A 22,335-nucleotide genomic window follows, 5' to 3' on the forward strand; every position below is an offset into this window, starting at 1 on the left:
TCTGTTTACCCACCTGTTGTGTCTGACTGCATGTTTGTCTGCCTGTCTGTCCGTTTGTCAGTTTATTTGTTTGTCTCTTGGTTTGTCTCAGTTTGTGCCTGTCTGTTTGTCTGTGTGCTTGTCTGCGTGTCTCCCCACCTGCCTTTCTGTGTAACTTTTTGTTCTACCCTGCCCTTAGCCGTAGGCTACAGTGTTTTGTAAAACTTGTAGATCTGGTCTTTTGTGATGTTTCAGTCCTGCCAGTCTTTTGTTAGTTTTGTGCCCCTGTTTCCCTCCGTCCGACTCCCCTCCACCCACCCTACTCAGTATTCTGGGATTTATTTTTTGGAATGTCTGGGATCCATTCCTTGGGGGGAGGTACTGTCACGTTATCAGTCTGTTGTATACTTTTATTATGTAGTCTTGTCCTAGTGTTTCCTGTTTTCCCTAGTTACTGTTCTGCCTGTCTTGTCTCACCTCCCTGTGATTACTAGTTTTCTCCACCTGTGTCCTGTTAGTCTCCCAGCCAATCCCAGTGTTGATTGTTGTTCTGTCGCACCTGTGTCTAGTCCTTATAAACCTCCCTGTGTTCAGTGTTCCCTTGTCAGATTATAATTCATTGTTACTGTGTTTGTCCTGCTACACTTTACTGTGAGTTTATGTTAATAAATATATTGGACTGCATCAGTTTGCCTGCTTGGTTCTGCTTCTGGGTCCTCACCTGACACACCGTGACAGAAAGAAGCTAAAATGGGACAGGACAAGTCATGAATGGATGAAATAGTGAATATAAAATGAGCAATATATTTATTATGGTTTGGTGATGAATTGGATATGTTTAGGTACTCTGATCAAGCGCCATCAGCTCCAACCATAGGGACTCGGAATCCCCCGTACCTAAACAGCAGATCCAAAACGACAGGTGATAGCTGGCGTGGAGGAGGGTGGCAGCAAAACTTTAAGCAGATAGCAGTGCAGCAGTATCAGTGTGCAGCATCAAGCAGGACGAGCAGTGCAAACAATACAGTTTAAATTATAGCCGGTAAGAAGATGGAATCAGTGTTTGATTGGATGAAGTGAATCATGTGAATGAGAATGTTATGCTGAGGCCGCGGCCCAATGAATTAACGGCCGGCAGAAACTGCAGTTTCCTGACTGAACTTGCTTTTGGCATGTCTGTGACAGGCGCAATGATCATTAATCAGTGAATAAATTCCTTGATAGAATCCTGAAATGCTAAAACATGGGGGATACGTCCTCCTTACCTGCAAAATATCTGGTCATGCATCTGAAGTCATTGCATAAGATTAGAAGGATACATCATTTCAAGTTATACAGAAAGTATAAACGTGACAAAGCAGCAGACTGCATGCGGCAACAGCAGGGGCACAGTATCTATCTCCTATCAGATGCTGGGAAGGTGCTATCATGGATGCTCCTGTACTTTGCCTATAACAACCCATGTAAAATAACATCTTTTCCCATATCACGTGTGGCTTTAGTGCATCGAAGCACTGCAGACATGATCAGTGTTGTTACTAGACATTGATGAAGAATTGTGGCAGGCAGAGTTACATATATTGTTGTTTGCCTTTGCCTTAAGATACAGTACTGTATGTTGTGACATTCTGAATATTATAAGAGTCAAAATGCCGTGGCTCAGCCCTGGTATCTATTGTTTTGGGTACAACTTGGTCCTTGGACACAAGCAACTTCTTTCTTATCTTGACTATGGTTTAATTGTTCCCTGTATATGACGCAGAACTACTTTACCATGACCTGTGTGTCTAATGTACTTCTCCGAATGATATTTATTAAAGAACAACCACCACCTTCAAATAAGTGCCGGTGTGTCTAGGACCAGCAGTAGTATTGCAGTGCTCCTTGCGCAAAAACACCTGAGATGGGTTCTGAGTCAAACTTGTGGTAGAATTATACCATATTTTGTTATTATTTTGTTTTACCTTTTGCCTTATGTTCTGATCATCTGAATATCATATTCAAGATGACATGGCATATAGGCCTGGCATATATTGTTTAGAGTACAACTTGGTCCTGTGACACGAGCAAGCTTGTTCCCTTCTTATCTTTGTATAGGCTTCCCCTGACAACTACTGTGACTGATTGATTGATTGGTTGATTGATTGATTGAATGAATACAAAGTCCACTAAGATGATTAGAAACCCAATAAAGCACTAAAGCTTTCCATTGAGGTCCTCCATTTTCAATTCATCAGAACATTTAATAACATACAAATATACAGTACAGTACTATGCTGAAACATCATATAGTTAGAAAACAAAATAAATAATATTTGTACAGTAAAGGTTGGGATTGCAGCCACCCATAATTGTTTATGGTGCCTTATTCTTTCCCTGAGTCTTTTCATTAAGCAAGTAAAAGTACAGACTCCAGAGTAAAAAGTACTCACTATGCAGAATGTCCCGTTTTCAAATGTATAATAATCTTTTCAAAATAGCCGCCAAATAAATGTACTGGAGTAAAAGTACAATATTTGCCTCTGAAATGTAGTGGAGTAGAAGTAAAAGTACTGAAAATGTGACATACTCATAAGTAAAGCACAAATACCTCAAAATTGTACTTGTAGTTACTTTCCCCCACTGGAATCACTCACCTTCAGGAGCAGGACTCACACATTGGCTTACGTGGCCATGGCCATGCATGGTCGAAATACACCCCATCACCCAACACATAAATTGTAGCAATATCATCGTTAACATTGATGGACAGGCCACACTGTAAGCAAGTGTAGACTTTAGCCTACTGACTGAACTCTCACAATAGTAGTTATTGTTTGGAATCATGAGATTATGATATCACTGTCCACTTCAACCTAAAGCCTATTTCAGACTATTTCGCTTGCCAACAATAACTGTTTTCAAACCAACAAAGAACAAAAGGTTTAGTGCTGATTTAGTTAACCCCAAATCTCAACAACATAAGCGGTAACATTTAGAAAAATGCAAAACTATCTATGAAAAACTGTGCACTTCTAGGATTGCTATTGGTTCAAAGTCACGTGACAATTGTTTTTGCTGTTGAAGTGTGATCAAACCATTTAGCTATTTCTTAATCTCAGCACTTAATTTAGCAATCCATTAATCTTGTTTTTGTCTAGCCTTTTTATTTTTTATCATTTTTATCCCACGATTTTGCAAACTCCACACAGAGGGGCCCTTTCGCCAACCCCGCCTCGGGTATGGGCACTGATGACACGGAGGAGGGAGCACGCCCCCAGCACCCACAGCGTCCCCAGCGGGAATCGAACCCAAGACCTTCTAGCTGTGAGGCGACAGCACTACAGACTGTGCCACCATGCCCCCTTTGTCCCCCCATTTGTAGGCCTAATGGGGTGTCCACATACAAACCCTGTTTGCATTACGTAAGCAACTAGCTTACATGATGTTGGGATAGATACAGAGATTTGGGTCACAGGACTTTCATGTCGATAATACATTTGTATTTGTGTATACATACACATTCTCAGACTATTGGTGTGTAGTGTTCCTTGCCCCTTGCGTCCCTTTAAAGTCTCCTTAAAGAGTCAGGCAGGCGATCAAAGTTTTAGTTGTTAGTTAATCCACAGAGCAGAGCAGCTTTTGTTCTAAATGTCAGAATATCCTTTTCAATCTGCCTGACGTCAGAGCAACTACAGGCCTCCAGAGTAAAACTGGCACCTGCTTCAGATTAATTAAACTAGTTATATATGCATAGTTCATTGTTGCGAACGCAGTGATTGCGAACGCAGTGAGCACTTACTATGAGACCTAGCAGATCATGTCTGTGTGTGTCTGCCTGTCCCGCTTTTGTGCCCATATATGGAGCTGAGTGATTACGTCACCATGACTCAGCCATAACCATATAAGGAGTCCCCAAAGCAGCTATACGTCCAAAACCCAAATATGTACGAGCTGCGTTCGCTTCCCGCGTTTGCGCGTCTTACTGGTATGATCAAGGATTGTATATTATTAAAGTGATCTTAAGGGTGCTTTTTGGATAGGGATTTTTTGAACGCTTGGGCCCTGGCCACTCCGTCTATCATTCATTCATACTGTATATGGACCAATGAATGTACTTCTGTCATTTGTATCTGTCAAACTCATGTGTAACCACCTGTCTACTCTCTTTCACCATGCATTTCTTTGCACCTCCACCAGCATCCAGGACCTCCAGTGGAGATTCTCCACGTGTTCGGAATCGGCATCAGGGTTTATTTGACATATTGAAGATGCATGTATAAATATAAAGTTAAGGGGGTAATTCACTTTAAAACAATTCTGGGTTCATTTTAATGTCTACTCTGAAGTTGCTTGATTAAATATTTAGATATTTGATATTAATGTGATCAGGCACGCGCCATGCACCTTCCTATATTAAACTTGGAACTCCATATTACACATTTTAGACTCATTGAAAGTTTTTTTTTTTGTCAATAACTTAAAATAAATAAATAGGTATAGAATTTACCTCTGTATTAGGAAATGAGGTTATACACCTTGTCTCACGAACCACTGTTCTAGCACTGTTCTTGAATGAATCACTCACAAGGAAGACAGGGAGGAGACACGAGGAGGTGGGACCACTTGGGGTGAGGGTTGGGTCATTACTGTCAGCTGGCTCAAGTCACTGTCCAGACCCCACTTCACTCCCGACGCCCTCCCCCAGGAAACAGAGATATGGCGGTGTGAGGACATGACACTCCAATCAAATAGAGAAATCATTTGTAACTGTATCGCACAGAGCAAGGCCTGTGTTTTGTCTTAGCGAGAAGGCCCCTGGTCGCGGCCAGGCAGCTGTTTGGGTTGGAACACAGAATGGTGAGACGCCACCCTTCCATCTGGCTCATGCAGTCTGCAAGGCTACAGGAATAGAATACTGAGAAAGCAAGGAACACGACTCCCTTTCCAATAGCAATAGCATGATAATGGAATGTTTTTCCTGCACCTGCAGTCCACCCAAAAGAAAAAAGAAAGAAAGAAAGAAAGACTTGTGCAATAATCATTTGAGGTATTTAATTTTGCCGAGGCTAAATCACTTGGAATGTTTGTGTTGTACCTCAGAGACCTGCATGCTCCCAGCAATTGGATTTTCATTATGAACAGTACAGATGAATCTTGATTGATGTGCTCGATTGATAAGCAATGATCAAAAATGCAACAACAAACAGTGTCAGTGTGTGACGAGTGACAATGAGATTTATAAGGTGATAAAATGAGCCCAAGAGACTATCTTTTCAGAGCCGTAAAAGTGGACACATTCCTAGACAGGGAATGTAAGATTGCTATCACAACTAGATAAGGCTTTATTATTGTCAAACTATTGGCCTGTGGTTTGGTAGAAGACTACATTATAAAACTAGTGACTCATATTCCAGTTTATCCTGAGATCTCTCCACACAGGCAGGCTGTTCCATTCCATCTCCTGTCTCTCTTTCTCTTTAAGTATCAGCTATCTCTTGCCAAAAGACTGACTGGGTATTAATAGCAACACTCACAGAATCCAAACCGCATTTGTTTAGGTCAAGGCAGAACTCAGTGTCCATTAAACAATACAGAGAAACTCAAAAGTCTGGCAGAGTGAAGGAGAGGGGGAAAAAGAGACATAAACTAAACAGTTGCCCAGAATATTATAACCGAGAGAGAGAAAACAGAACTTTAATGAGGTGGTTAATCATTTAGGGCCAGGGAGTGCACCGTACAGTACTTGCATCAGCCAAGAACTTTGCCTCTAAAATATGACTGCATGCCAGGCTCACAGTGAGAGTGATTTGTGGGGCCTGCAGTACAAAGTTCAACCATATCGCCAATGAGCCAAAAGCCTTTTCAGATATAAAATCTCACTCTTCACTGCCCTTCCTCTTTTACACACACGCACGCACGCACGCACGCACGCACGCACGCACACACACACACACACACACACACACACACACACACACACACACACACACACACACACACACACACACACACACACACACACACACACACACACACACACACACACACACACACACACAGAGCCATTTATCACCTTGGGTTGAGTTGTAGGGACGTTGATAACATCTTTAACTGGTCTCAAGTTTCCTGGGTCTATATTATTCACGATGATGTATTGCCCAGTTTACATGAGTTTACATGTGAATGTTGTGCATGTGTGTGTAATGTACAATATGGAGTGTGACTGATGAGCTGTGTTTGTGAGTGAATGCTTATTTGTGTAAGTACACGGTTTCACGATTTTCCTTTTTTTTATCCTTTATTCTGTATATATTTTTATTTATTTTTTCAGAAAGAATAACAGTAAAGCAGAGGTGCCCACACTTTTTTGACTTGATCTACCCACCAAAGAAATGTTATCCAATTGCTGAAAATAGTTAAACAATGTCCTTGAGTGGGCTTTAGAATAGTGGCGATGGCGTTACACTAACACACTTGGAATGGGAAATACAGGGTTTTCTTGCATGTATAACAGGCTCTTTTTTATGTCAATCACGTCACCTTAATACAACACAAGTGGCAGATTATTTATGTTTTTTTTTTACAATAATATATTTTTAGGGGCATGTCATGTGGTCTACCTGCACAGGCTTTATGATCTACTGGTAGATCACGATCTACCTTTTGGGCAAAGCATACAAGTTTGTATTGTGGTGAGGGTTACTTACTTTACTCCCAATGGAAATTCACAGAGCTGTATATGTGCCTATAGCTTAATTCTCGTATTCCCTCCCCACCGCCAAGGTATCAACCCAGCAGGAGCCTATAGAAAAAAAACACTTGAGACTGACAGCCATCCACCTTTGTTGGAGCACAGTAGAGCAAAGTGTTTCTTTTTTATTTTGGGGGTATAATCTACTTTGTCTTCTCTAAGCATGCAGTGTAGCAAATTAAGGGGGCTTCCGTGCGTAAAATAGTGACACCTTGTGCGCACTTGCACTTAACATTAATTTTGATTTTTCTTTTTGTTGTGCTGTTTGAAAAGGTTTGAATAATGTTGATTTTGCCTGGGGGTCCCCTGGCTCAAAACATTTTCAAATGGGGGTCGATCCGTGCTCCGTGGCCAAATACAAATCATTATGGGGGTCCTTGACAGAGCAAGTTTGATATAGGCATAAGGTGAAGAGACTGGAGCAGCACGGACATTTAGAGCCTTTTATTTAGGTGCTGAGTATACAAACGACTAACGTTTCGACCTTTCGAAAAGGGTTAAATGAACAGGGTCTTATGGTATGGTGGACCCTACCCTAGCACGTCTCAATGGAACGGCCGACAACCTGACCCAGTATAGGTTGACACAGTATTATTCATCATCACAGGTGCTACTCTCTCATAAAGTCCATTCATCAGTGAAGCTAGAGTTATAGTACAAAGGACATGCAGTGCAAAAAACTGTCTGTGTTCATTACGTGACCCACGGTAATTTAATCGCTCCACATAGCGCTTCAGATTGATCACAGCATGCATTTCCATTCACCCCGACAGAGAAAGTTCAAACAGAAGCTAACCTGTGGAGTGTGTGATGTAATCATGCAACAAACGAGTGTGCATGTTCCTGAATCCTGCTGGACATAATTCGACCGCCACCACCAGACCCCGCTGACAAGGTACGGAACGTTCCCTTTTTTAAAGTCAAAACTTGTTTTTTCTCCTGAGAATGACAGGAACAAGCTTCAGTAAGGGCCTGGGGGGGGGGGGGGGTCAAGAAGAGGGAGTGCAGTACTAGGCCATGTGTTTGCGTGCACCTACATCGTGCTGCAAAATGTGCGTGTGTGGCTGTGTGCGTGTGTGTGCGCGTGCGTGCGTGTCTGTGTGCAGTGCACATGTTTGTACTTTTCCAGAGGACCATGCCTAAACTCTGAGCATCATATCTGAAAATGGCAGTCATCCAAATTCTGACACAGCTGTCCAGAGTGTGCAGATACAAGAGGAGGAGGCGGAGCAAAGAGTTTGGGAGATTGAGGGGGAAATAATGCAGAACCTTTGTTACAAAGGATCTAATATAGGCTATAGAACTTTATTTAGTCACAATCTCTTCCATCGTTCAATATTTACAAAACTGACAGACAGTGGTGGAAAAAGTAGGCCTACTCAAATGTTTTACTTACAGTAAGTAAACATATAAATACTGCAATGTAGTACAAGTAGAAGTCCCAGATTAAAAATAATAATGTACTTAACGGTGCCGGAGATTAGCTAGTAACAGAAGGACTGACACAGACACAGACGGAGAGCAAAACATACTCTCTCCCCGGCCTGGTGGAGACAATAATCAAGTAAAGTAAATACCTCAAAATTGTACTTAATTGTAGGCTACAGTACTTGAGTAAATGTACTTAGTAAAAAAGTACTGCCGTAGCAGCAGACACTACAGCACTCTGCAGGTCGAAACGCGTACGTTGTCCACTCTCATCAGAGGTCAATAAAATCATGTGAAAAGGACATATAATGAGTGCTGGCCTTTTCATTTCACCTTAAACGTACTTAGTTACAGTACTTTACACTACTGCCGGCAGACATACAGTACAAAACCCACAGACAATGTAGGCTACAAGCTCAGGCGTTGCGATATCATGTGACACGTAGTGAGCTTGCAGATCGGCACTCTTGTACGATCGAGTAGCATATTAATTCAAATATGGAAAAATGAAATATGGAGATGCGAGGTTTCTGCCCGACAGCAACGAAATGCTACAGGCCTACTGTACATATTGTACACTCAGCCTAAATACCACACTGCACAGACACATCATCATACATACAGTATAGGGCACGTGCTCACACGCAAACACACACACACACACGCACGCACGCAGGCAGGCAGGCAGGCAGGCAGGCAGGCAGGCAGGCAGGCAGGCAGGCAGGCAGACAGACAGACAGACACACACACACACACACACACACACATTGAGCAACAGTGGAGGACAAGGTTAGGTAAACAGCAGTGTTGATAGTCCTGGGGGTTGTCACGGCCCCTCTGATTGGCTTATCTAACTGCGATTTCTTAAAAATGCTGGCTGCCAGCCAATAGAAACAGGGCAATGAATGCCGTACCCCAATCAGGGGAGCGAAAACATCCTGTGCTGAGACAGAGGGAAAGGACTGGGCCTATATCAGGACATAGGGTGAGCAGTCGGAGGTGAGGTCTGGGTTACTGCACATATATCGTCTATCTGTCATCGACGAGTAAGAACTGTTGGGATCCATCTTGCTGCGTCTTAGGTTTCCAGCTGCTCAGTGTTATGCATTGAAAGCTCAAGTCCCACAAGGATTTTTCAGTATAGGAAAAAAATTACAAGAAACCAAGTGAATTGAGTTTTGTCTTGTGCTTTCTATAAATGCATCAGCTGGCTTCAAACCCTAGTAAAATGTGTCCAGGGAAAGGTCCTTGTGATTTTCTTAGACCTTAGCTGTCTTTATAGGAAGTCATTTCTCCCTGCTGAGCTCTGAAGCTTGTTTAATGGGAGGCATGCTTTGGACTCAAAAGGCAAGGAAAGGCCAGAATGTCCTTTTGCAAAAAGGTCAACTTTAACGTTAATCGTGACTGTATCTCTGTACTGTACTTGTGTAATATATCTGCAGAGAAAGGGGATGCGACACAAACACAATTGCACACTAAAATGTCAGGGTCATTGCATTGCCATTGTTATCTACTCCTGTGTGTAAATTATAAGCTGTCACAGCTTTGTAGGGATCTGAGCTTGTTGTAGGACCTAGTGGTGTATTCACACACAAGCATACATTCAGTATACATGACTCACACACGCACACAAATGCGCGCGCACACACACACACACACACACACACACACACACACACACACACACAGCGAAGCGAGGACCTAAATATAGCCAACCAACAGTGTTATTACCACGGCAGGCGAGTGTGGTCTGCTATCTCTCACCCTTCACTCCTATTGTTTTACTGCTTCAGCAAATGACAGCTTCAGTAAGGCTGGAGCCCATTTTGGCTTATATGGCTAGTTATATAAGCCTGGCTTTGGTCGGTACTCTCTAATGGCAACACTACATGAATTATTTCATGTACTATAGGTTTAGTGTGCCACATGCAACAAAGCAAAACCCTTTCTCAGCTCAGCTGGTAGCCTTGCCTGCATCTGGATTAGTACTGAATAATCCTATTGATTTGCATTCAACGTAATTCACGCACGCACGCACGCACGCACGCACACACACACACACACACACACACACACACACTCAAATTTGGCAACTGCGTGGGCCAGGGCCGCCGCCATGGTGATCTGGGCATACCCTGCATTGCCAGCCTCAGCCTGACAGCATGTTGCGGGTCGAACTCAATACAAAAATCACACCCGTGTGAACTGAGTGGTGCAACTTCTCTCTCCCCTAAAGAAACATATCTCTGCTGTCGGGAGGAAACCTCATAACTCCAAAATGTTCATTTATCAGGAAATTTAAAATATACATTTTCCAGGAAATTAAGCAATACAGCCTCATTAAAGTTGGTGTTGTAACTTTATATATTGTCAATTACTTCCATGAGAGGGGGAGAGGTGGTGGAGTTAGTTGCTTTAGCAGACATTTTGAGGGTCCAATGGAGTTAAGTGGTTTTGTCCAAAGCACTTTTTAGTATACTTTCCATTGGTTCAATATTTTCGAAACAACACACAGACGTAAAGGGTGTTCAATAGCACTGATTTATGCCAAAAATATCAAAAACCTCAAAAATTAGATTTCCTCCCGACAGCAACAGTGAGGGGGAAAAGGGGTGGGTGGGGGATTCAGATTTTACATGCTATTTTAGTGCTAAGTTGATGATCAAAAGCGACAAATCTGGAATAGGTAAAAAATTTATCTCAGTTGTCATGCCTGCGTTCATAGCAAACAAAACTATTTCCTTGCATGTTCTGATATGAATGAACTGACTCAAGAGAGCCATGCAGTGAATGTTGGACTATCAGTTATCTTACCTCCATTATGAGCAGAGCCTCATATGCAGTGGTAACTAAGTACATTTACTTTACACTACTAAGTGTTGTACTTAGTACAATATTGAGGTATTTGTATTTTACTTGAGTACAGTATGTAAAATGTTCTGTACTTTTACTTCTACTAGTTACTGTAGTTACTTTGTAGATTTTTATTATTATTACAAAACACACATTAACAACTTCAGCCCATTTGAAAATAGCAGATTTGCCGAACTGCTATTTCATAACGAGCACTTTCAGCTTTTGGTACTTTAAGTACATTTTGATACCAATACTTTTGTACACCTGATCTGCCAGGAACACTTAACAGAACATGCTTTCCAGTCACAATGATCGACTAATCAGTTAAACAAGGACCACATTAGAACTTAGAGATAATTTGTCGAATCAGCATTACTCATATTTTCCACAGACAACTCAACTGCCAACATCAACTACCATTTAATATTCAGAACTAACTGCAACCATCTGTCCCCGTTTGTACTGTGTGTGTGCATGTGTGTGTGCGTGTGTGTGTGTGTGTGTGTGTGTGTGTGTGTGTGTGTGTGTGTGTGAGAGAGTGCGTGCGTGCGTTGCGTGAGTGTGTGTGTGTGTGTGTGTGTGTGTGTGTGTGTGTGTGTGTGTGTGTGTGTGTGTGTGTGTGTGTGTGTGTGTGTGTGAGGTGCATCTCTATTACCATGCATGATACTGTAATAAGTGATGATATCAAAGAATGTGGTTGTTTTGAGAATTATAACAAAGCAATCAATTTCCAGGCTAGGCTCTATACAAGTTTCTGCAATAAGGCACGCTGGATGGACTGTTCAAACAAAGATTAGAGCTGTGTGAATTACGTAAGTTAAAAAGGAAAAAAAAGAAGAAAAAAACATTCAGAGTTCTGCACGTCACTAAGTGCCAGTGTTGTTGTGGGCAATGGGCTGAGGGGGTCGAACAGGATTTCCCCACTGTTAACAGCAGGACACGCAAATATAGGCCTGAAAACAAACATGCTATTGGAGAGCAGGGCACAGGAAAGCCAGACAAAAGCCTCTGTGACGCAGCAACTCAAAATAAATTTCTCATCAGTCACCAGACGTTAAGCCCTCCCGCAGTGTGACCTTCTGTTTGGCCCTGTTTATATAGGGCTGTGGTTCTCAAACCTTTTCATGTCAAGAGCCTCCAAATTGATGCTATATTGGATGTCGACCCCCATCTGAAAATATTTTGTACCAGGGATCCACAGAAGGAAGGTTTTGAGTAAAAAAAGAGAAAAGAATGCATTAGGAGTAGGACCTAATGCATTGAGTTGCAAAGCTTCGAGAGCTTGTAGATTGGCTATTTTCAGACAAGAGATGTGGTGTAGAGAGAAAAGGAGGGGGCCTAGTGGGCTACAGACCCCTGGGAGACCGGTCAATGAAGTAAGACGAAGTGTTGTACACTGTACAGCATACCCATACACCAACCATAAAGAATAAAGATATAGGCCTATTTCAAAGTAAATACACTGCTGCGTAGAATTAGGAATTAATTTTGATTGACTAACGGTTGTTCTGTGCAGTATGATCATCTTGGTAATTAAATACCACACACCAACATTACAAGCAAAGCTAGGGGCATATTCACATATGCATCCATACTGTTGATATAACACACATACAGTAATACCAAAGATAGTATACTCTCTCTTTGAACTTTGATGACAATCCTTCTGTTCTTTACAGTGAGAGGTGTAGTTTTGAACAGTATAATCACCCAATTCTACACATGTTTGCACTCTTATTCTCCCCATAGAGTTGTGTGTTTTCCCACGTTTGCCTCTAAGGACAGGAACTGATACCTACAGGAAATGGAGACGACATGCTTCCTGTCTTTGTTCAGCAGAGAAACTGCTGGCTCTGTCAGAAGTGAAGATGATAGATGACACAACGGTACTGCCTATGTATTCATTTACAGTAGAAGGCTTAGCTTTTAACATTTCCAACCAAGCATGAAGAAAGCAAAAGTCAGACTATAAAATACATCTATTTGATAGTCTTGATCCAATACAATTCATACTACACTGCTATAACAATGTTACATCAAGTTCTGTGGACAATGCACACAAAGAATGTAGAGAACCATCTGTGCAACATAACAAGTTGTTGGTCTAGTCCTATGGTCTAGAATCTAGACTAGATAGACTAGAACTAGACTCTATAGTCACTACACTAGTCACTCTTGATTGATTATGATGACAATGAAGATTACATTCTACTGCTTCCATCTAGTGGTGTGTATTGGTATACACACCATCTTTACTGTGTTAAAATCACAGTAAAATCATCACAAAGCAATACAGCAATACTTTTCCTGGAGAAAACGCCCTATAAAGTTTGTGTATGCTACATTTGTTAGACCCGCAGGGCAAATTCAGTTTCAGCTATACCCAGCTGCGGCTGCTCAGGTGGTTATGCTCAGCTATAGTGTAGATTCTTGTCCTAACACAAACATTAAATGCTATTGAAAATTAATGGAGCATTTACGTCATAGCCTATGTGTCTGAGCAAATCAGCTATTTTTGTTTTAACACAAACATTAAATGCCAGGAATGGAGAATTTACATCATATTAGCTCAGTCACTCACTTTGACCTGCAGCAGCAGTGGATCAAATCCACCAATCCAGAGCTACATCCTTCTCAAAGACAACGCTGTAGTGGCACAGAAGATGTTTACCATCTCTAACATAACATCCAGTGAACAGTGTCAGGCAAAGAACATTGCTACAGTCAATTTGCTATTTTTGGCGGAAGGATCGGAGAAGAAAAAACAGGACTGCTTTTGGTCCTTTAATAATAATCATCATAATACGGTAATCATAATAAAACTTTTCTATTCGTCAAGGCAACTTCTTCTTCGGCGTTTTATTTTGAAGGCTGACTAACCCGGAAGTATTATTTGTGGTTCCAGTCCAGTTTGTTGTGATCATAGGGTTGTTATTCATTTCATGGCCAGTGGAGCGATGGAAAGAATAGGTAAGGCGATCCATTACGTCTGTACATTCATCACTGATAGCGCAAAGCATAGACTTAAAGCAAGGTACTTATATGTTGCCTTTATAGGTAACGGGCTAACATAGAACAATTGTTGCATATGTACAAGGGTGATAATGAGGCTAACTTATACTTGCTAGCCAACAGAACTCCCAAGTTTCAATATACGATCATCATGTTATTATGACATTATTGATATGATATATCGACTACGATCTGGTTTATATGTTGCAAAATGTTGCAAATTGGTCTTGTGTACGTCATTCATTCACAACTCTTCTGGGTAGGCATATGTCAAACTAACACTTCATAACAAAATGTTATGAATTAAAAATCACACCCGTGTGAAGTGAGGGGCGCTAATATAATTAAGTCTAACTCATGTTGATTAGGTGATGTAATGGTGATATAAAACAAACGGTGCCAACACAAACATTAAACGCCATTAACAATATGACGTAATGATGCACATTATGACGTAAAGTTCCCCTTCATTGTCAATGGTGTTTACAAAACAAACATTAAACCTGTGTATAGGAGGGGTGCCCCTCAAAAATCAGTTTTTGCCAGTTAACTGTGAACATGATAGTGATGATTTGACGGCTCAGCCTCAGGCAGTCTAAATAGCGATAATTCAACGTCTTTCAGTTTCAGGGTAATCGTATCGTATTCATATTGTATCATCCCTGAAAGACGTTGCATAATATCGCTCAGCCCTCTTATCTGTCAATGCGCACTTGTCTCCTTCACTCTGTGCTCTGCGCCTGTCATGACTTGGACAAAATGCTGAATATAATACCTGTAGTTTTATGCAATGTCGATTTCTTGAAATATATTGTTTAAGTGGTCAGGATGGATTTTTAATTCCACCTTGGGGCCTGGCTGTTCACTAGGACAAGCAGGGATAAAGAGAAACGTTTGCATTGAGAGTACAGAATTCATCACTGCATGGTGTTGTGATGTTCTCTCTGTTCTCCAACCACTGAATAGAACTCCCCCCCACGGGCCCCACAGACCTGCCTCTGTCACTGCTGGAGATGGGTTGTTCCGGCAGGCTGGAGCTGATCACCCATCCTCTGCCCCTTGGTCAGCCTCTACCTCCACACAGCACGGTCAGTAGGCTATAGAGGCAGACTATAGAGCCTGATGGACCTGTTGGCAACTTGGCTCCAATGCTGATCCTGATTTGGGGGAGAGTTCTAGAGAGAGTCTAGTGACGGTCTAATCTGTGGTCCACAGATTACCAATATTTTGCTGATTTTGTATCTCATTATTTTAACGAGATACATTTTAAAAGGGAAAAATGTTTAAATCTATTCATTAATTAAATCTATTAATCTTAATGTAAAGGTAGAGTACAGTAAGTGATATTTTTGGGTCTCACGGTCTCACCATCTGTCCAGCTCTTAAAATAAACAGAATAATACTTTTTCTATAATCAATCAGAATCAAATTGATTATTTCGATTTACTGTTGCACCACTGATGTCCGCTGTCCCATCCATTATCTCTTTATGTTTTGTCGTGTATAGCTTCCTCATGGCCTGCCTCCTACCAGCGTGAGCCTGGAGACAGAAATAGAGAGGCAGTTTCTACGCGACCCCGTCTGGCTTCCAATACATGACACCGATGCTGCCTTCCAAAAGTTTCTCAAGTATGCATATTCATGTCTGTATGTAATGTTTTGCTGAAGGTTAATACATTAATAATGTGCTATTTTTTGGCCAAGTTGTATTACCGGTATGTAACATATTGTATGACAGTGTACGTATATCATATGTAATATATGTTCATATGTATGTATGTATGCATCTGCTCATAATTATATTGTATTGCAAAATGTTAACTTAATACTGAAGTAATAAGCCATTTACCCCCAGTGTGAGTGAGAGACACACACACATGGACTCTCTGCTCCACTGCACCCCGTCTCCCCTGCACTCCAGCCTGTCGGTGGTCAGAGATCCAACCACAGGAATGCTACTGGATTTCACAGAGGTATAGTTCACCACTGCACTGCTCTTTGTTATTTTAGGGCCCATGTCCACAGAAAGTGTGGACCTGTCTGCCATGCATTTCTATGGTGAAGACAACGCTGCACTGCTCCTCTTCCAAGTGTGGAGGAGCAGTACGATTCAGCCACTATCTGCATCTAGTGTTTAGTTTTTTTGGTGGAGAGCCCTGGATACTTCAAGGGTTTGAGCTGAAAATTGTTAAACTTTTGGAAAGGAGTGCCACCTGTCAATGACACGTTTTATAGATGGATACTTTATTAATCTCCGAAGGGAAATTCAGTTATCCCATAACTCATGCAAGCTTGAGTATACAGTAAGATTAGTTGGAAAAAAAGAAAAAAAAACATCACAAAAAGAAGGAGGCAGTGAGGCACAGGTTAAAATTGAGAAGACATATATACAAAATATATTATGAATAAGCATATAAAGCATTAAAATGTGTCACTGCTGGCAAAAGAGCCTTTCTGTGTGGAGTATGCATGTTCTCCCTGTGTCCCCTACGCCGGTATACCCTCACAACATACATTCAGTAATCCAGTAATACTGCCTTCCCCTAGCCAGCCAGGGTGCCTGATGGAGGGGAAAGGAACTGGTTGGAATAACGTGTTCCTTCCACACACACACCAAGTCCAACTGGGGAAGCTCACCCCTGTTAGGTGAAAAGAAGTAGCTTGGACTCCTCATGCACTGAAGGAAGCATGATGTCAGTCCGTTGCTCTCCCCAGGTTGGCAGAGAGAGTGTAGTGCCCAGGACAATTGACACTGGGTGAACATAAAATGGGTTACAAAAATCGTGGGATAAAAATGTAAAAGTAAAAAAGGTCACTGGGAATAATAATGATCCTTTGTTATAGACCATAGACTGTAAAAAATATGGACAAAGCGTTCCCCGGGTCTAACGTGAACGTAAAATGAAGCCTGAAATCCCTTGCACTGTAAGTCGCCATCTTTCAAGATCCGTTTGAGCCCAGTTTGGCCATTGGCTGGCCCAGACAACGAGGCGGGACTTCCCCCCTTCTTCTTCGCTGGTTTTTATTTTGACTCGAGTGGGTGGGGGATCCCGTTCATGAACTGTAACGGTAGCCACGCCCCTCAGAACATGCGCGACTTTATGGTAATTTCTTTTATAAATGGGGCCATCATTTTCCAAAAAGAATATTATGACATTAGAAATGAGACTTTAAACTAGTGACTGGAAGCGAAAAGTATTCATGACCATGTTTATTAAGGTAATACAGTCTAGGTGAAGTTGGGCCCAAATACATGGACTTCTATGGGGCTATGGGGTTTTTTGAGCCCAATGATAGCGCCACAACAGGCCATTATATGAACTTTAATTTCCTTAGTGGCTTCACAAAAAATCTGTCTGACTGCCCCCCTGTTATAGACCCATAGATAAATAACAAAAACTATTAGTCCAGTTCATAGGCCTATCGGCTGGTCATGGAATTAAAGTCAAGAGCCAAATTGCTGTTCGGACAAAGGTGTTCTTAAACATCGGATGGAACAGATCGGATGGAACAGATCCTTGTGTCTTGTTTTATGGCCTGGCAGGATGTTGTGGCATTGTCCATTATGGCCCGTCTCTTATTATGTGTTGATTTTGTCGACTAAAACTAAGACGAAAAATGTTTGTTGACGCGTCGGAAACTAAATGAAAACTAAGCTATGATGACTAAAACTAAGACTAAATATACTGAGAAATTTCGTCAACAAATAAAAACTAGACTAAAATGTTAGGAAGTGGATAAGAAATCCAGCATAAGTCATTTTACACTTGGTTGCATGCTGAAAATACTGGTATGATCTACAAGCTTGTAGATCGTAGATCCGCTATTTTCAGCAAGTGTAAAATCAGCCATTGCAACGGCATCAGGGCGTGCCAAATTTTATTTTAGTCGACCAAATCTACAGTTGATTTAGTCAAAAATCTATCATAAGTCTAAAATCTTAAGATATTTAGTCGACTAAAACTAGACTCACTAAAACATTTCGGGTGACTAAAACGAAATGAAAACGAATCAAAATTTGCTGCCAAAAAAAACAATGGTTCCTAGCATCCTTGTCTGTCATGTTGCCTCCCCAGCAGACTGCATCATTGAACTGGTAGCACAAGGAAGAAGAGCCTACTCTGTGTCTTTTTGTAGACCGCATCAGTGTTCAGAATCCTCCTGGCTTGCCTTTTATGACCTTAAGGCAAGCACAGCAACGGTCGATAGGTTTAAATGTTGCGGGCATTGTGACACTCGTGTAGATAGACAAATACATAACCCATTAAAACCGGGTAAGCATTTGTGTAATTTTCGATTGAGCTGAAAAGCAATTTTTTATACTTTTGCTATTCAAAAATACACACACACACGGTTGATTTAGCTTGATGTATTTTTCCCGTTCCATCTTTGCGTTAATGTGAAGGTGCTGCTGGAGGACACAGGGCTCTCAGCCAAGAATTCGTTGTCTTTACAACGTCAGCCAGGTCCTCCGTCAGAGAGCCTGAGAGGAAGCAACACTAACTACCCCTTCCTGCCCGGTGAGTCAGTGTTTATACAGTCTCCTGTAGCCAGAACTATTCCACAATCTCCGAATGCTCCTCGAAATCCGAGTAAGATAGCTGCCATTTCCGTTCACGAAAATATATTTTAATTTTTTTATTATTATTTTTTTATTTCTATTTCTGCTAAGCAACAAGCTATATGCTTAGATGGTTTCTATTTATATTCGAATACATTTGCGGATTTTCATCAGCTTTATATTTTACAGTCCAGACTGTATGACGGAAGCATTTAACAGCAAGCCTGTAGGAGCAAGCCTCAGCAATATCACACCACTCATTTCATCCCACCAGCATGGGCCCCCCAGATCTATAAACTCAAACTTATTATCCATCCCAATGGCCCCCACCACAGTTAATCTGTCACCACCAGTCCAGCTAAACCTTGCCCTATTTAACATAAGATCAATAACTAACAAGCTCTCCTCAGTTAATGATATCATTATAAAAGAAAAACTTGATATCATCTTTCTAACAGAGACATGGCTTGGCTCCGACGGAGCTATACTATTAGCAGCAGCTTGCCCCTTAGATTACAGTTTCATTCACTCTGTTCGCAAGGCTAAGAAAGGAGGTGGACTGGCAAAGAAAGGAGGTGGACTGGCAATAATTTTTTCAGACACGCTAAAATTCAAGGCTCTGACCCTTGGCAGCTATAAATCCTTTGAATACCAGGCCACTATACTACTTGGTCAATCCTCTATGCCAATGATTAGCATTTATCGCCCGCCAAAATGCAGTAAAGCAATATTTCTAACAGAAATATCAGAACTTTTATCTATCTGCTCCACTAACTATGATAGAACTCTTATCTCTGGCGATCTTAATCTTCATCTGGATGATGTTACAGATACTGTGGCTATGGGCTTCCTAGAGTTATTGCACTCCTTTGAGTTTATCCAACATGTTGTTGGGCCTACTCATAAACATGGGCACACTCTGGACCTGGTAATTTCTAAAGGGCTGAACATCATTGTGGAAAGGACTATTGAAAGGCCTGAGCTATCAGACCACTATTTGCTGTGTTTTAATATGACTGTCACTGAACTAGAGAAAAACATCACTGAATATACTATAAAAAAGCGTTTTTTTAGCCCTTCTGCAGCCGATGAGTTCTCTCGTCATCTGGGCCCCCCCCTGCCCGATACCCCCCCAGTGAATGATATGGTTCAAATTTTCAATCTTAAACTAGAGTCAGCTCTCGATATAGTGGCTCCTTTTAAAACAAAAAAGAAACGTAACACCAGAATAACACCTTGGATAAATGAGCATACCCGCTCACTGAAGCAAGAGTGTCGTAGAGCCGAGCGAGCCTGGAGAAAAAACAAACTCACCAGCAAACTAGAAATTCTTAAAAAATCAACAGCCGCCTATAACAAAGCCCTGCGTCTAGCAAGGCAGGCATATTTCTCTGGCATTATAAATGAGAACAAGAAAAATGCCAGAGTCCTTTTCTCTACCATTGAACGACTTATAAACCCCCCCCAGTCCTACAAGCAGTCATTCCCGGCCTCTAAAGCTAAGTGTAATGAGTTTGCATGCTTTTTTGATAACAAAATATTTAACATTAGAGCCGATATTATGAATGGTGCTGCTGCTAGCACAAACCTTCAAACAGCAGCTAATGGTCCCAGGGTAGATCTCCCCAGGGGGAGCCTATTAACGTTCTGCGAAATTGATGAAGACGAACTCCGCAAAACCATATCACAGATGACATCATCCTCCTGTTCATTGGATACAATTCCCACCACCTTTCTCAAAGAGGTCTTGGACAGTGTGATTGGAGATATACTAAAAATTGTAAACAGCTCTCTACAATCAGGTGTCTTCCCAGACTCACTGAAGACTGCTGTAGTTAGGCCCCTACTCAAGAAACACAATCTTGATCCCTCCGTTTTGGGTAACTATCGACCCATTTCAAATCTACCCTTTCTGGGCAAGGTTTTGGAAAAATGCATCTTTCATCAATTGGATGTATTTCTACAGAATAATAATGTGCACAACAAATTCCAATCTGGCTTTAGGAAAGGCCATAGCACAGAAACAGCACTTGTAAAAGTAATGAACGATCTTAGGGTGTCTGCCGACAAGAAACATGTATCTGTTCTCTTACTTCTAGATCTAACGGCTGCATTTGACACGATTGATCATTCAATTTTAATACAGCGTCTGGAGCACTGGATAGGCCTGTCTGGTACGGCCCTGTCCTGGTTTTCCTCCTACCTATCAAACAGAAGTTACTTTGTCAATCTAGCCGAGTTTGACTCAGACAACCACGACATCAGCTCTGGTATTCCACAGGGCTCGATTCTTGGCCCCTTGCTTTTTTCCTTGTACATACTGCCATTGGGCGAACTCATTACCAATCACGGAGTCAATTTTCATTTCTATGCTGATGATACCCAACTTTATCTTTCTGTTGCTCCAGATGATCCCTGTGCTCTAGACCCGCTGTTGACCTGTTTGTCTAGCATTAAATGTTGGATGAGTGAGAACTTTCTCAAGCTAAATGAGGATAAGACAGAAGTTCTCATCATCGGTTCTAGTGAGCAGAAACAATCAATAATAAGCAGACTTGGTAACCTGACTGTAGAAAGTAACAGTACAGTAAAGAACCTGGGGGTTATTATTGATTCTGAATTGAATTTTAATTCTCACATTAATCATGTTACCAAGATTGCCTTTTTTCACCTTAGAAATATTGCACGAATCAGAGCCTATTTGTCCTTGGACGATGCAAAAACGCTAATCCACGCCTTCGTTTTCTCTCGGCTTGACTACTGCAATGCACTTTATTCAGGATTGCCTAAGAAAACAACTGACAGATTACAACTCGTCCAAAATGCAGCAGCCAGAGTTTTAACTAGAACTAAGATGAGAGAACATATTACTCCAGTTTTGGCATCACTGCACTGGCTTCCGGTTGTTTTTAGGATTGATTTTAAAATTCTTTTACTTGTCTATAAAGCTCTCAATGGCCTCGCACCTTCCTACCTAAATGACTGCCTGCCTAAATATGTCCCAAACCGCCCCCTAAGGTCTTCCACTGCTGGCCTGCTCGCGCTGCCGAAAAAAATGGCAACTAAAAAATACGGGGAAGCAGCTTTTTGCTTCTATGGGCCGTCGGCATGGAACAAACTCCCACTGTACCTTCGTCAGGCAGCCTCTGTAGACATTTTTAAAGCTCAGCTCAAGACCCACTTCTACAACATTGCTTTTAATTGAGTTTTAATTTGCACGTTCCCACCCTGCCCTGACTGATTTGCTGCATGTGGTGTTTTTATTATTATTTTATTTGTTTTTATTTGTTTTTATTTATTTTATGTTCTTATATTCAATTTTGTTCTTTGCCATTGTTTTATCATTTTAACTACTTATTTTTATTGTATTCTATTTTTGCCCTGTGAAGCACTTTGCGCTACATTTATGTATGAAAGGTGCTATACAAATAAAGTTTATTATTATTATTATTATTATTTGAAAATTGCGAGAGGTAACAGTCTGGCCACTCGACACTAGTGTTTAGATAAAAGGAAGTGTTTAAAGGGTAACATACAATGTGATAGAGCAGACAGTCAGTCCAAAGCAGCTTATTGTTTATGGACAGTAGAATCCTTTTCCATATGAATGCCCCTAGTAGGAATGTCACTCTGAATGGTACCGGGGGGAACGGTAATTCATTAATTAGTTGCATACTGCCAGTGTCCTTGACCAAGGTACTGGCATTACAACTGGAAATGGTCCCTGAGCGCCGTACGGTAGTTACGTAACAGCTCCTATGGGATG

The 22,335-nt window shown here is 41.4% G+C and overlaps 2 protein-coding genes across 3 annotated transcripts in view; one reads left to right on the forward strand and one right to left on the reverse strand.

Moving 5' to 3' along the window:
* Positions 1–13,664, reverse strand: part of LOC308332272 (growth factor receptor-bound protein 10-like) — an 87,823-nt gene extending 74,159 nt beyond the window's left edge. The window contains exon 1 of the mRNA XM_080788071.1: positions 13,578–13,664. The gene's annotated coding sequence lies outside the window, so the exon portion shown is untranslated. The remainder of the gene's footprint in view (positions 1–13,577) is intronic.
* Positions 7,588–22,335, forward strand: part of skic2 (SKI2 subunit of superkiller complex) — a 37,918-nt gene continuing 23,170 nt past the window's right edge. The window contains exons 1-5 of one of the 2 annotated variants that reach the window (XM_080788068.1): positions 7,588–7,607; positions 14,975–15,096; positions 15,516–15,637; positions 15,864–15,981; positions 18,414–18,528. In XM_080788068.1, the coding sequence (XP_080644194.1) occupies positions 15,022–15,096; positions 15,516–15,637; positions 15,864–15,981; positions 18,414–18,528 (430 nt within the window). In that variant the 5' untranslated portion in view covers positions 7,588–7,607; positions 14,975–15,021. Of the gene's footprint in view, positions 7,608–13,888; positions 13,967–14,974; positions 15,097–15,515; positions 15,638–15,863; positions 15,982–18,413; positions 18,529–22,335 lie in introns of those variants that run through there. The other variant, XM_080788067.1, reaches the window with a different exon arrangement.

Source organism: Protomyctophum bolini, assembly GCF_963924005.1.
Source record: "Protomyctophum bolini genome assembly, chromosome: 17".
Taxonomy (NCBI): domain Eukaryota; kingdom Metazoa; phylum Chordata; class Actinopteri; order Myctophiformes; family Myctophidae; genus Protomyctophum; species Protomyctophum bolini.